Below are 12167 nucleotides of genomic sequence, written 5' to 3'. Positions count from 1 at the left end.
ATTTTGCAAAATATCACACAAAACATAACACCTAAAATTCAGCTACACAGTTAGACAATATTTCATATTTTTTACCACTCTACCTATATTTTTCTGGATTGTAGAGTGACCCATGGCCTGCCTTTTTGTACAGATGCGCTAAATACTGTAATTGCCTGCCAGTTTCTTATAATGTCTATAGTTTTCACACTAGTGAAACCAAGCAAACTATGAATTTGGCAAAGTGCAATGCATAAAGCGCAGAAATGCATATCAAACAGAGTTTATTTAAGTTAAAAAAAGGTGTTAAAAATGAAGTCAAAGAAAGTTACTGTAAATATCAAAACTAAAAAAATGTATAATTTCTGATGCAATATACAGTAAAAAAAAAAAAAATCCTATAAACTTTTATTTAGGTCAGCTGTATCTGCCAACCTCTTTGTGTATGGAATAGCTATTATTTTTTTTTTTATATGTCTCTGTATTTTAGATCCAAGCAGACTGTGAACTGGCCACAGATTGCTGCTTTAAATAAGTCTTTCTTACATTTTAAATAGAAGACTTCTGCATTTTTTTACCACTCAACCTAAAAATTTAAGATTGTAGAATTTGATTGTAAAAAGAATCCTGCCTTTTGTACTTTTCCTACAGTGCATATGTATATTGATCTACTCTGTTTTTCTTCTTATATTTTTACTTGTGAATTTCTTATCTGAAACTCAATAGAAACAAAAAAAAGTACCATACTGTACATACTGTAATGGACTGTTATTTTTCATATTCTACTTTTAGACTAGACTTATATGATCTTATCCAATGTACAATGCACAAAGGTACAAACTGCAGCAACCTAGAGCAAACAAAGTTTTGGTTAATTAACCACTTCCCGACCAGCGCACGACGATGTACGTCGACAGAATGGCACGGGCAGGCATATTGGCGTACAGGTACTTCCAATATTCAATGCCGCCATGCCATCGGTAGCGCGCCGCTGGCGGCGCGCTCCCGCGCTGGTCGGGACCCCCCGTGAGTCCGGTCGCGGGACCCGCGGACTCGATCGCCGCGGGCATCCCCGCGATCGTCTCACGGAGCGGCCGAATGGAGGAAATGCTGTGTAAACAACATTTCTCCATTCTGCCTAGCAACTAGTGACGCTGATCTCTGCTCTATGTGATTGGAGCAGAGATCAGTGTTCACTAAATGAAAGCCCAACCCCCCCACAGTTAGTAACACACCCCTAGAAACACTTAACCCCTACACTGCCACCCACTGGTTAACCCTTTCACTGCCAGTGTCATTTACACAGGAATCACTGCATTTATATAGCAGTGATTACTGTATAAATGACAATGGTCCCAAAAATGTGTCAAAAATGTCCGATGGGTCCCCCTCAATGTCGCAGTCACAATAAAAATCGTTGATCACCGCCATTACTAGTAAAAAAAAAATAATAATAAATTATTAATAAAAATGCTATAAAACTATCCTTATTTTGTAAACGCTATAACTTTTGCGCAAACCAATCAATAATCGCTTATTGCGATTTTTTTTACCAAAAATATGTAGAAGAATACGTATCGGCCTATACTGAGGGAAAAAAATGTTTTTTTATATATTTTTGGGGGATATTTATTATAACAAAAAGTAAAAAATAATGCGTTTTTTTCAAAATTGTCGCTCTATTTTTGTTTACAGCGCAAAAAATAAAAACCGCAGGGGTGATCAAATACCACCAAAAGAAGGCTCTATTTGTGGGAAAAAAAGGACGTCAATTTTGTTTGGGAGCCACGTCGCACGTCCGCGCAATTGTCAGTTAAAGCGACGCAGTGCCGAATCGCAAAAAGTGGTCTGGTCTTTGACCAGCAAAATGGTCCGGTCTGCAAGTGGTTAAAAGTGTTTAAAACAAAAAAGTACCACAACTGAAATAATGTAAAATTTCTGACGGGATATACAGTCAGCTGTTTCTGCCAACTTCTTTGTGTATGGAAAAGCCATAAGAGTTTTTTTTTTTTCTTACTTCTACATCTGTGTGTTTGCACAGTCACAATGAACACAGATATTGTTAACTAGGCAGACTGTAGGTAACAGAAAGCAAAAAAGCATTTCATATTCCTGTCGCTTGCATGAATAGTCTGCGTTCTTTAACAAGGCATTTCTGCAAGTCACAATGATCAGCTTAAAAGACAAGAGTTCCTGTTACTCCTCCAGATTTTGTGTAAGAAGATCAAGTTTTGCTTGTGCAACACCCTGCTTCACGGGAATTATTGCTGAGTAAAGCAAAGGGATTTATGTGGCTGATGCAAACCTGAAAAATTTACATCATCATTCAGCACTAGTAAACTAGTGTGCAGCTATCTAGTGCATCAGTCTCATGCGGAAGTTGACTTGGTCTCCAGTGATAGGACAGCTAAGCAGCAAAGGCAGGTGAATAAACAGGTGTAACCACAAAAAAAAAAAAAAAGGAGCAACAGCTTGTAGAATAAGTTGTGAAAAAGTTTGCCACCAGAAGCATCCAGCACTGGGTACTACCTGCATAGCACTTTGAGTTTTTACATTGAGATTTCATTGTTCTTTTTATTCATCATGTATAAGAGATCTGCTTCTGCTGATGTGACTATGATAACTTCCAAAGACAGCTATCCTACCAAGGAATCAGAAGGCATGTTATCCTCAATTAACAACAAACAAGCTGACAAGAGGGATAAAGTGGTGCTTAAAAAGAAAGTAACTTTGTTAAGAGGGATCTCTCTCATAATTGGAACTATAATTGGAGCAGGCATTTTTATATCTCCCAAAGGAGTACTACAGAATACCGGCAGCATAGGAATGTCTTTAATTGTATGGGGAGCATGTGGTATCTTGTCGCTCTTTGGTGAGTATCAGCCAGGAATATTTATACTGCACATGTGCAATTTTACAGATGGCATCTGAACACTAATCTTAACTGGTGTTTTATATATAGGATGCTTTTCGACGCATAAAATGTCCAGGGTGTGCATTGACAATTTTTTTGTGACTTTAAACGAATATTTTAACCTGTTTGCTTTTTAGTGTTAATTATATTGTTAGTTTACTTTACATTAATATTATTTTGTGTCAATATTCAACAACTCGTGTGCAATTGCTTCTGCATTTTAGTCAATACAGCAAACCATGAGTTTTTTATTTTATTTGTTTTGTTTATCTTTTCCTTATAGATTCAGCTGTTCTAGGCATAATGTATAGGGAGGTGTGTTTGTCATCATTGAGTTTAACTTTCACTGCTTCACCTTGTTCTTTGCCAATTCCTCTTAGCATGAAAAAAAATCATATATATCAGTTTTGCCTGCGGTTGGTTTAGTAGGAGGAAAAAGAAAAAATGAATTTTACTAAGACTGCAATTTTACTGAGACTGGAACTGTGGGGCAGCAGAATCTGGAGCAGCTGTGAATCTGGAACAGATGTGCATGACAACCAATCATCTTCTAGCTTTTTTATTTCAAAGCCTAACTGGACAAGTCAAAGCTAGAAGCTGATTGCATACTATGTACAGCTGTTTCAGAGGATGTCTGCTCCAGTGTTAGTTAATCACATCACCCCCCCCAACCCCAATTGTTCACTGTGAAAAATAAATGTTCATTGAGCTTGGTCAATAAGAAGAACCTGTGCTCACTTTGAGCAACCATTTATGTGCTAGTAAAGATTCATTTTTTCTCTCTTAGCCCCCGTACACACGGCCGGACATTCCGACAACAAAATCCGTCAAATTTTTTCCAACGGATTTTGTCCGAAACTGGTGTTGCATACACACGGTCGGACAAAGTTGTTGGAAAATCCAATCGTTCGGAATGTGATGGCGCTCGTTTGTTACGAGGGGACTACGTTGCGGCTAGTAGCCAATAGCTTTGGTCTCGTAATTTGATCTGAGCATGCGTGGCACTTTATCGGATGGGAATTCTCTACAAACGATCGGAAAAAGTCAGACCGGATTTTGTTGTCGGAAAATTTGAGGTCCTGCTCTCAAATTTTTTCTGTTGGAATTTCCGATGGAAAAAGTCCGAAAGAGCCCACACACGATCAGATTTTCCGACAATAATAATCAGATCGGACCTTTTCCGTCTGAATTTCCGACCATGTGTACAGGGCATAACACATAATTGGGTATTCAAAGTGAAAATAGGTTGACCTTATACAGTATATTGCCAGTTTTTTTTGCAAAGGGTGCATCCTCTATGTCATTAATAAATCAGTTCCTGTGTCAGCGACCTAAACAATGCTTGTTAATGATTTAAAGTGGAATTCCATAATTAACCCTAACTACTCTTAAAACTATCCCCTACAACTTGTTAATACCTAGGCTTACTAACCTGTATAAGAAAAGTCTGCATAATTACCTAATTTAAGCTCATTCCAGTCTGATCATGTGATCTCCCCTGTGTCTACCAGAGATGCTGCAGGGGAGAAGAAAGAAAGAGTGTTCCAATAAGAGCTAGTAAAACCTGAATCAGTGATATCACCTATAGGCTTTAATGGCCCATTAATTACCAATATTTTCTCTTCTCCCCTGCATCCACACTGGCTGACACTGGGGAGCAGGGTCACATGACCGGACCAGAGCAAGCTGAAAATAGATAAGTATCAGTAGTTAGGATTATGCCCGAAATTTCACTTAACCACTTGCTGACCGCCGCACGACGATATACGTCGGCAGAATGGCACGGGCAGGCATAAGGGCGTATATATAAGTCCCTGCCCCCCCGGTGCCTGCGGCGGTCGGCATTAGTTCGGGAGCGATCCCGGACGAGGGGACGGCCATTCATTCATGGCCACCCCCTCGCGATCGCTCCCGACGAATGGAAATCCTTCGTGACATCACTTCCTCTCCTGTAATGTAAACACAGGAGAGGAAGTGATGTATTCTCTCCTCCGTGTCGGTATTTTTCGTTCCGGCACCGAGGAGAGAGCATCGGTGAGTTGCACCAACACACCACACATACAGTAGAACATGCCAGGCACACTCACACCCCCCCTTTACCCCCCGATCACCCCCCCAATTACCCCTGCCCCCCCAGTCACAGTGACACCAATTGCATTTTTTATTTTTTTTTGCATTGGTGTCATTTGTGACTGTAATAACTGTTAGGGCAGTTAGGGTTAGCCCCCTTTAGTTCTAATGTACCCCCCTAACCCCCCCAATAAAGGTTTAACCCCGTGATCACCCCCTGTCGCCAGTGTCACTAAGGCTGGGTTCACATTGTAGCGGTTTATGAGAACGGATGTGATTCGCACCGCACTGCAGTGCAAATCACATCCGATCTCTGTGCGATTCGAGTTCAGCCATACAGATAGTATGGCTGAATTTGCATCGCACCCGCCGCACCCGCTGCAAATTTGCACGGGACCCTTTTTTTGGCCCGCAGCAGAATCGGATCGCATGGGTGTTCATACCATGCGATCCGAGTTTGCAGATCGCACTGCGAACTGATCTGGGGGTGTCATTAACATTTCACTGACACTCCCAGCAGTTCGCATAGGGCAGTGTGAACTGCCGCCGGGAGGCATGCGATGCGGGAACCCGCCGTGGATTCGTGGCGTTCCCGCATCGCTCCAGTGTGAACCCAGCCTAATAAGCGATCGTTTTTCTGATCGCTGTATTAGTGTCACAGGTGACGCTAGTTAGGCAGGTAGGTATTTAGGTTCGCAGCAACTTTTTATAGCGCCAGGGACCCCCATATACTACTACCCCTGATTGCCCCCTAGATAACCCTTTCACCAGTGATCACCATATAACTGTTACAGGTGACGCTGGTTGGTTAGTTATTTTTTTATAGTTTCAGGGCACCCGCCATTTATTACCTAATAAAGGTTTAACCCCCTGATCACCCGGCGGGTGTCATTTGTGACTGTAATAACTGTTAGGGCAGTTAGGGTTAGCCCCCTTTAGTTCTTAGGTACCCCCCTAACCCCCCAATAAAGGTTTAACCCCGTGATCACCCCCCGTCGCCAGTGTCACTAAGGCTGGGTTCACATTGCAACGGTTTGAGAACGGATGTGATTCGCACCGCACTGCAGTGCAAATCACATCCGATCTCTGTGCGATTCGAGTTCAGCCATACAGATAGTATGGCTGAATTCGTGTCGCACCCGCCGCAAACTCGCACGGGACCCTTTTTTGGTCCGCAGCAGAATCGGATCGCATGGGTGTTCACACCATGCGATCCGAGTTTGCAGATCGCACTGCGATATGCGAACTGATCTGGGGGTGTCATTAACATTTCACTGACACTCCCAGCAGTTCGCATAGGGCAGTGTGAACTGCCGCCGGGAGGCATGCGATGCGGGAACCCGCCGCGGATTCGTGGCGTTCCTGCATCGCTCCAGTGTGAACCCAGCCTAATAAGCGATCATTTTTCTGATCGCTGTATTAGTGTCACAGGTGACGCTAGTTAGGCAGGTAGGTATTTAGGTTCGCCGCAGCTTTTTATAGCGCCAGGGACCCCCATATACTACCGCATAAAGCCCCCTGATTGCCCCCTAGTTAACCCTTTCACCAGTGATCACCATATAACGGTTACAGGTGACGCTGGTTGGTTAGTTATTTTTTTATAGTTTCAGGGCACCCGCCATTTATTACCTAGTCTCACTAGTGTACCCCTAAATTTAGGGGTGTCTACTTTCCAAAATGGGGTCATTTGGGGGGGGTTTGTGCCATCTTGGCATTTTATGGCCTTCAAAACTGTAACGCCCTTAGAAAGCCTGAAGGCGGTGCTTGGTTTTCGGGGCCCCGTATGCGGCTAGGCTCCCAAAAAGTCCCACATATGTGGTATCCCCGTACTCAGGAGAAGCAGCAGAATTTATTTTGGGGTGTCATTTCACATATGCCAATGGCATGCGTGAGCAATATATCATTTAGTGACAACTTTGTGAAAAAAATAAATAAATAAAAAAGTTTGTAATTTTCCCGCAACTTGTGGCAAAATATAAAATATTCCATGGACTCAACATGCCTCTCAGCAAATAGCTTGGGGTGTCTACTTTCTAAAATGGGGTCATTTGTGGGGGTTTTGTGCCATCTTGGCATTTTATGGCCTTCAAAACTGTAATAGGTAGTGAGGAGTGAAGTCAAATATTTACGCCCTTAGAAAACCTGAAGGCGGTTCTTGGCTTTCGAGGCCCCGTACACGGCTAGGCTCCCAAAAAATCCCACACATGTGGTATCCCCGTACTCAGGAGAAGCAGCAGAATTTATTTTGGGGTGTCATTTCACATATGCCCATGGCATGTGTGAGCAATATATCCTTTAGTGACAACTTTGTGAAAAAAAAATAAAAAAAAATTAAAGTTTGTAATTTTCCCGCAACTTGTGGCAAAATATAAAATATTCCATGGACTCAACATGCCTCTCAGCAAATAGCTTGGGGTGTCTACTTTCTAAAATGGGGTCATTTGTGGGGGTTTTGTGCCATCTTGGCATTTTATGGCCTTCAAAACTGTAATAGGTAGTGAGGAGTGAAGTCAAATATTTACGCCCTTAGAAAACCTGAAGGCGGTTCTTGGCTTTCGGGGCCCCGTACGCGGCTAGGCTCCCAAAAAATCCCACACGTGTGGTATCCCCGTACTCAGGAGAAGCAGCAAAATTTATTTTGGGGTGTCATTTCACATATGCCCATAGCATGTGTGAGCAATATATCATTTAGTGACAACTTTGTGTAAAAAAAAAAAAAAAAAAATTTTTTTGTCATTATTCAATCGCTTGAGGCAAAAAAATAAAATATTCAATGGGCTCAACATGCCACTTATCAATTTCCTTAGGGGGTCTACTTTCCAAAATGGGGTCATTTGGGGGGGTTTTGTACTGCCCTGCCATTTTAGCACCTCAAGAAATGAGATAGGCAGTCGTAAACTAAAAGCTGCGTAAATTCCAGAAAACGTACCTTAGTTTGTAGATGTGACAACTTTTGCGCAAACCAATAAATATACAGTTATTGACTTTTTTTTTACCAAAGACATGTGGCTGAATACATTTTGGCCTAAATGTATGACTAAAATTGAGTTTATTGGATTTTTCTAATAACAAAAAGTAGAAAATATCATTTTTTTCAAAATTTGCGGTCTTTTTCCATTTATATCGCAAAAAATAAAAATCGCAGAGGCAATCAAATACCATCAAAAGAAAGCTCTATTTGTGGGAAGAAAAGGACGCAAATTTTGTTTGGGTACAACATTGCATGACCGCGCAATTACCAGTTAAAGCAGCGCAGTGCCAAATTGTAAAAAGACCTCTGGTCATTTACCAGCAAAATGGTCCGGTCTGAAAGTGGTTAAAAAACATTTTGTCAATGCATGGGATGCAATGACACACTAAAATGCATGTTACAATTAGGTTTGCACTGATACTAATACTAGTATCGGTATCGGTGCTGATACCGAGCATTTGCATGACTACTTGTACTTGATACTTAATCCCATACCCATTGTACCGGGCCTGCATCCTCAGCGTAGCGGGGGGGGGCATTGGCAGCCTCACAGATGATCCGTGTGGTGGGGCAGTTACAGGTAGTGATGGACGAACTTCCGACGGGATGTTTCGCGGCCGACAGTTTGCGAACCGTAACGTTCGCGGCGGGCCCCATTGACTTCAATGGGAGGCGAACTTTGTAAACCTACAGGTCAAATTTGCAGCCACAAAATAATTACTAGCTGTGCAAACATAGTCCCACCACATGGCCAATGACATAACACATTGTATGAGGTGAATCTGGGATCGACAACTACAAGCATTCTTTTTTTATTTGTGAAATTGTTGTGACAATTCAGGACTGTGGAGCGCATGAAGGCAATGGAGGAGAGGGAAGGTCAGGGACCAGGGTAGGCAAAGAAGAGGGTGCACGAGATGATAACCAGCAGCGTGACATACAGCAATGACACCTGCGCCGTGATAGAGTGATCTGACACCAGCACCGTGATAGAGAGCACTGAAATCAGCAGTGTGACATAAAGCACTGACACCAGCACCGTGATATACAGCACTGACAGCAGCACCGCGATAGAGAGCACTGACATCAGCAGCGTGACATACAGCAATGACACTTGCACCGTGATAGAGTGATCTGACACCAGCACCATGATAGAGAGCACTGACATCAGCAGCGTGACATACAGCAATGACACCTGCACTGTGATAGAGTGATCTGACACCAGCACCGTGATAGAGAGCACTGACATCAGCAGCGTGACATAAAGCACTGACACCAGCACCATGATATACAGCACTGACACCAGCACCGTGATGGAGAGCACTGACATCAGCAGCGTGACATACAGCAATGACACTTGCACCGTGATAGAGTGATCTGACACTAGCACCGTGATAGAGAGCACTGACATCAGCAGCGTGACATAAAGCACTGACACCAGCACCATGATATACAGCACTGACACCAGCACCATGATGGAGAGCACTGACATCAGCAGCGTGACATACAGCAATGACACCTGCACTGTGATAGAGTGATCTGACACCAACACTGTGATAGAGAGCACTGACATCAGCAGCGTGACATAAAGCACTGACACCAGCACCAAGATATACAGCACTGACACCAGCACCGTAATAGAGAGCACTGACATCAGCAGCGTGACATAAAGCACTCACACCAGAACCATGATATACAGCACTGACACCAGCACCGTGATATACAGCACTGACACCTGCACCGTAAGCAGCCCGAGGAGGAAGTCAGCATAGCACAGGGATAGTGGGAGCCCCTCATAATGAGCATAGCACAGGGATGGTGGGAGCCCCTCATAATATGCACAGCAGAGGTACAGCCCAGGAGGAAGTCAGCACAGCACAGGGATGGTGGGAGTCCCTCATAATAAGCAGCCCCAGAAGGAAGTCAGCACAGCACAGGGATGGTGGGAGCCCCTCATAATAAGCAGCCACAGGAGGATGTCAGCATAGCACAGGGATGGTGGGAGCCCCTCATAATGAGCATAGCACAGGGATGGTGGGAGCCCTTCATAATATGCACAGCAGAGGTACAGCCCCAGGAGGAAGTCAGCACAGGGATGGTGGGAGCCCCTCATAATAAGCAGCCCCAGTAGGGTGTCAGCATAGCACAGGGATGGCGGGAGCCCCTCATAATAAGCAGCCCCAGGAGGAAGTCAGCACAGCACAGGGATGGTGGGAGCCCCTCATAATGAGCATAGCACAGGGATGGTGGGAGCCCCTCATAATATGCACAGCAGAGGTACAGCCCCAGGAGGAAGTCAGCACAGCACAGGGATGGTGGGAGCCCCTCATAATAAGCAGCCCCAGGAGGAAGTCAGCACAGCACAGGGATGGTGGGAGCCCCTCATAATAAGCAGCCCCAGGAGGAAGTCAACACAGCACAGGGATGGTGGGAGCCCCTCATAATGAGCATAGCACAAGGATGGTGGGAACCCCTCATAATGAGCATAGCACGGGGATGGTGGGAGCCCCTCATAATGAACATAGCACAGGGATGGTGGGAGCCCCTCATAATATGCACAGCAGAGGTACAGCCCCAGGAGGAAGTCAGCACAGCACAGGGATGGTGGGTGCCGCTTATAATAAGTAGCCCCAGGAGGAAGTCAAGTATGTGCAAGTATTTTATACAAGTATTACACAACTATATACTGCACACCAAATAGTACACCTATACCAGTCCTTAAGGACCTTTGTGGAACTAGTAGCTAGGGATTAGCAGACTGTACCTCAGTCCCTATACTGATAAAGGACTGCTGCAGCAGAAGGGCAGCAGTAAGCAGTAGTGCACCTCAACCCTATATATTGTAGACCTATACCAGTCCTTAAGGAATAGTAGACTGTACCTCACTCAACCCTATGTACTGTAGTACCCTATACCTTACCAGTCCTTATAAGGACCTTTGTGGAACAAGCAGGTTGTGAATGATTAGCAGGCTGGTCCTCAGTCCCTATACTGATAAAGGACTACTGCAGCAGAAGGGCAGCAGTCAGCAGTAGTGCACCTCAACCCTATGTATTGTGGACCTATACCAGTCCTTAAGGAATAGCAGACTGTACCTCACTCAACCCTATGTACTGTAGTACCCTATACCTTACCAGTCCTTATAAGGACCTTTGTGGAACAAGTAGGTTGTGAATGATTAGCAGACTGTACCTCAGTCCCTATACTGATAAAGGACTACTGCAGCAGAAGGGCAGCAGTCAGCAGTAGTGCACCTCAACCCTATGTATTGTGGACCTATACCAGTCCTTAAGGAATAGCAGACTGTACCTCACTCAACCCTATGTACTGTAGTATCCTATACCTTACCAGTCCTTATAAGGACCTTTGTGGAACAAGTAGGTTGTGAATGATTAGCAGACTGTACCTCAGTCCCTATACTGATAAAGGACTACTGCAGCAGAAGGGCAGCAGTCAGCAGTAGTGCACCTCAACCCTATGTATTGTGGACCTATACCAGTCCTTAAGGAATAGCAGACTGTACCTCACTCAACCCTATGTACTGTAGTACCCTATACCTTACCAGTCCTCATAAGGACCTTTGTGGAACAAGTAGGTTGTGAATGATTAGCAGACTGTACCTCAGTCCCTATACTGATAAAGGACCACTGCAGCAGAAGGGCAGCAGTCAGCAGTAGTGCACCTCAACCCTATGTATTGTGGACCTATACCAGTCCTTAAGGAATAGCAGACTGTACCTTACTCAACCCTATGTACTGTAGTACCCTATACCTTACCAGTCCTTATAAGGACCTTTGTGGAACAAGTAGGTTGTGAATGATTAGCAGACTGTACCTCAGTCCCTATATCGATAAAGGACTACTGCAGCAGAAGGGCAGCAGTCAGCAGTAGTGCACCTCAACACTATGTATTGTGGACCTATACCAGTCCTTACGGAATAGCAGACTGTACCTCACTCAACCCTATGTACTGTAGTACCCTATACCTTACCAGTTCTTATAAGGACCTGTGTGGAACAAGTAGGTTGTGAATGATTAGCAGACTGTACCTCAGTCCCTATACTGATATAGAACTACTGCAGCAAAAGGGCAGCAGTCAAGTATAATATTCTTTCTATATTTGGAAGAAAGAATATTATACGTGTACAAGCCTATTACCATACCAGTCCTGAAAAAAACCTTTGTGGACCTAATAGTAACAGCTACTGATTAAACTGACTGTCCCTCACTGCCT

The 12167-nt window shown here is 44.0% G+C and overlaps 1 protein-coding gene across 1 annotated transcript in view; it reads left to right on the top strand.

Moving 5' to 3' along the window:
- The first annotated feature begins 2217 nt into the window (after positions 1–2217).
- SLC7A11 (solute carrier family 7 member 11) overlaps positions 2218–12167 on the top strand; it is a 430028-nt gene continuing 420078 nt past the window's right edge. The window contains exon 1 of the mRNA XM_077476913.1: positions 2218–2851. Coding sequence (XP_077333039.1) covers positions 2563–2851 — 289 coding nt within the window. The 5' untranslated portion in view covers positions 2218–2562. The remainder of the gene's footprint in view (positions 2852–12167) is intronic.

Source organism: Lithobates pipiens, unplaced genomic scaffold (genome assembly GCF_037356315.1).
Source record: "Lithobates pipiens isolate NorthernLeopardFrog02 unplaced genomic scaffold, aLitPip1_a1.2 Scaffold_13, whole genome shotgun sequence".
Classification (NCBI taxonomy): Eukaryota; Metazoa; Chordata; class Amphibia; order Anura; family Ranidae; genus Lithobates; species Lithobates pipiens.
The sequence above is the reverse complement of the archived record's forward strand: the minus strand, read 5'-3'. Positions and strand labels throughout refer to the sequence as shown.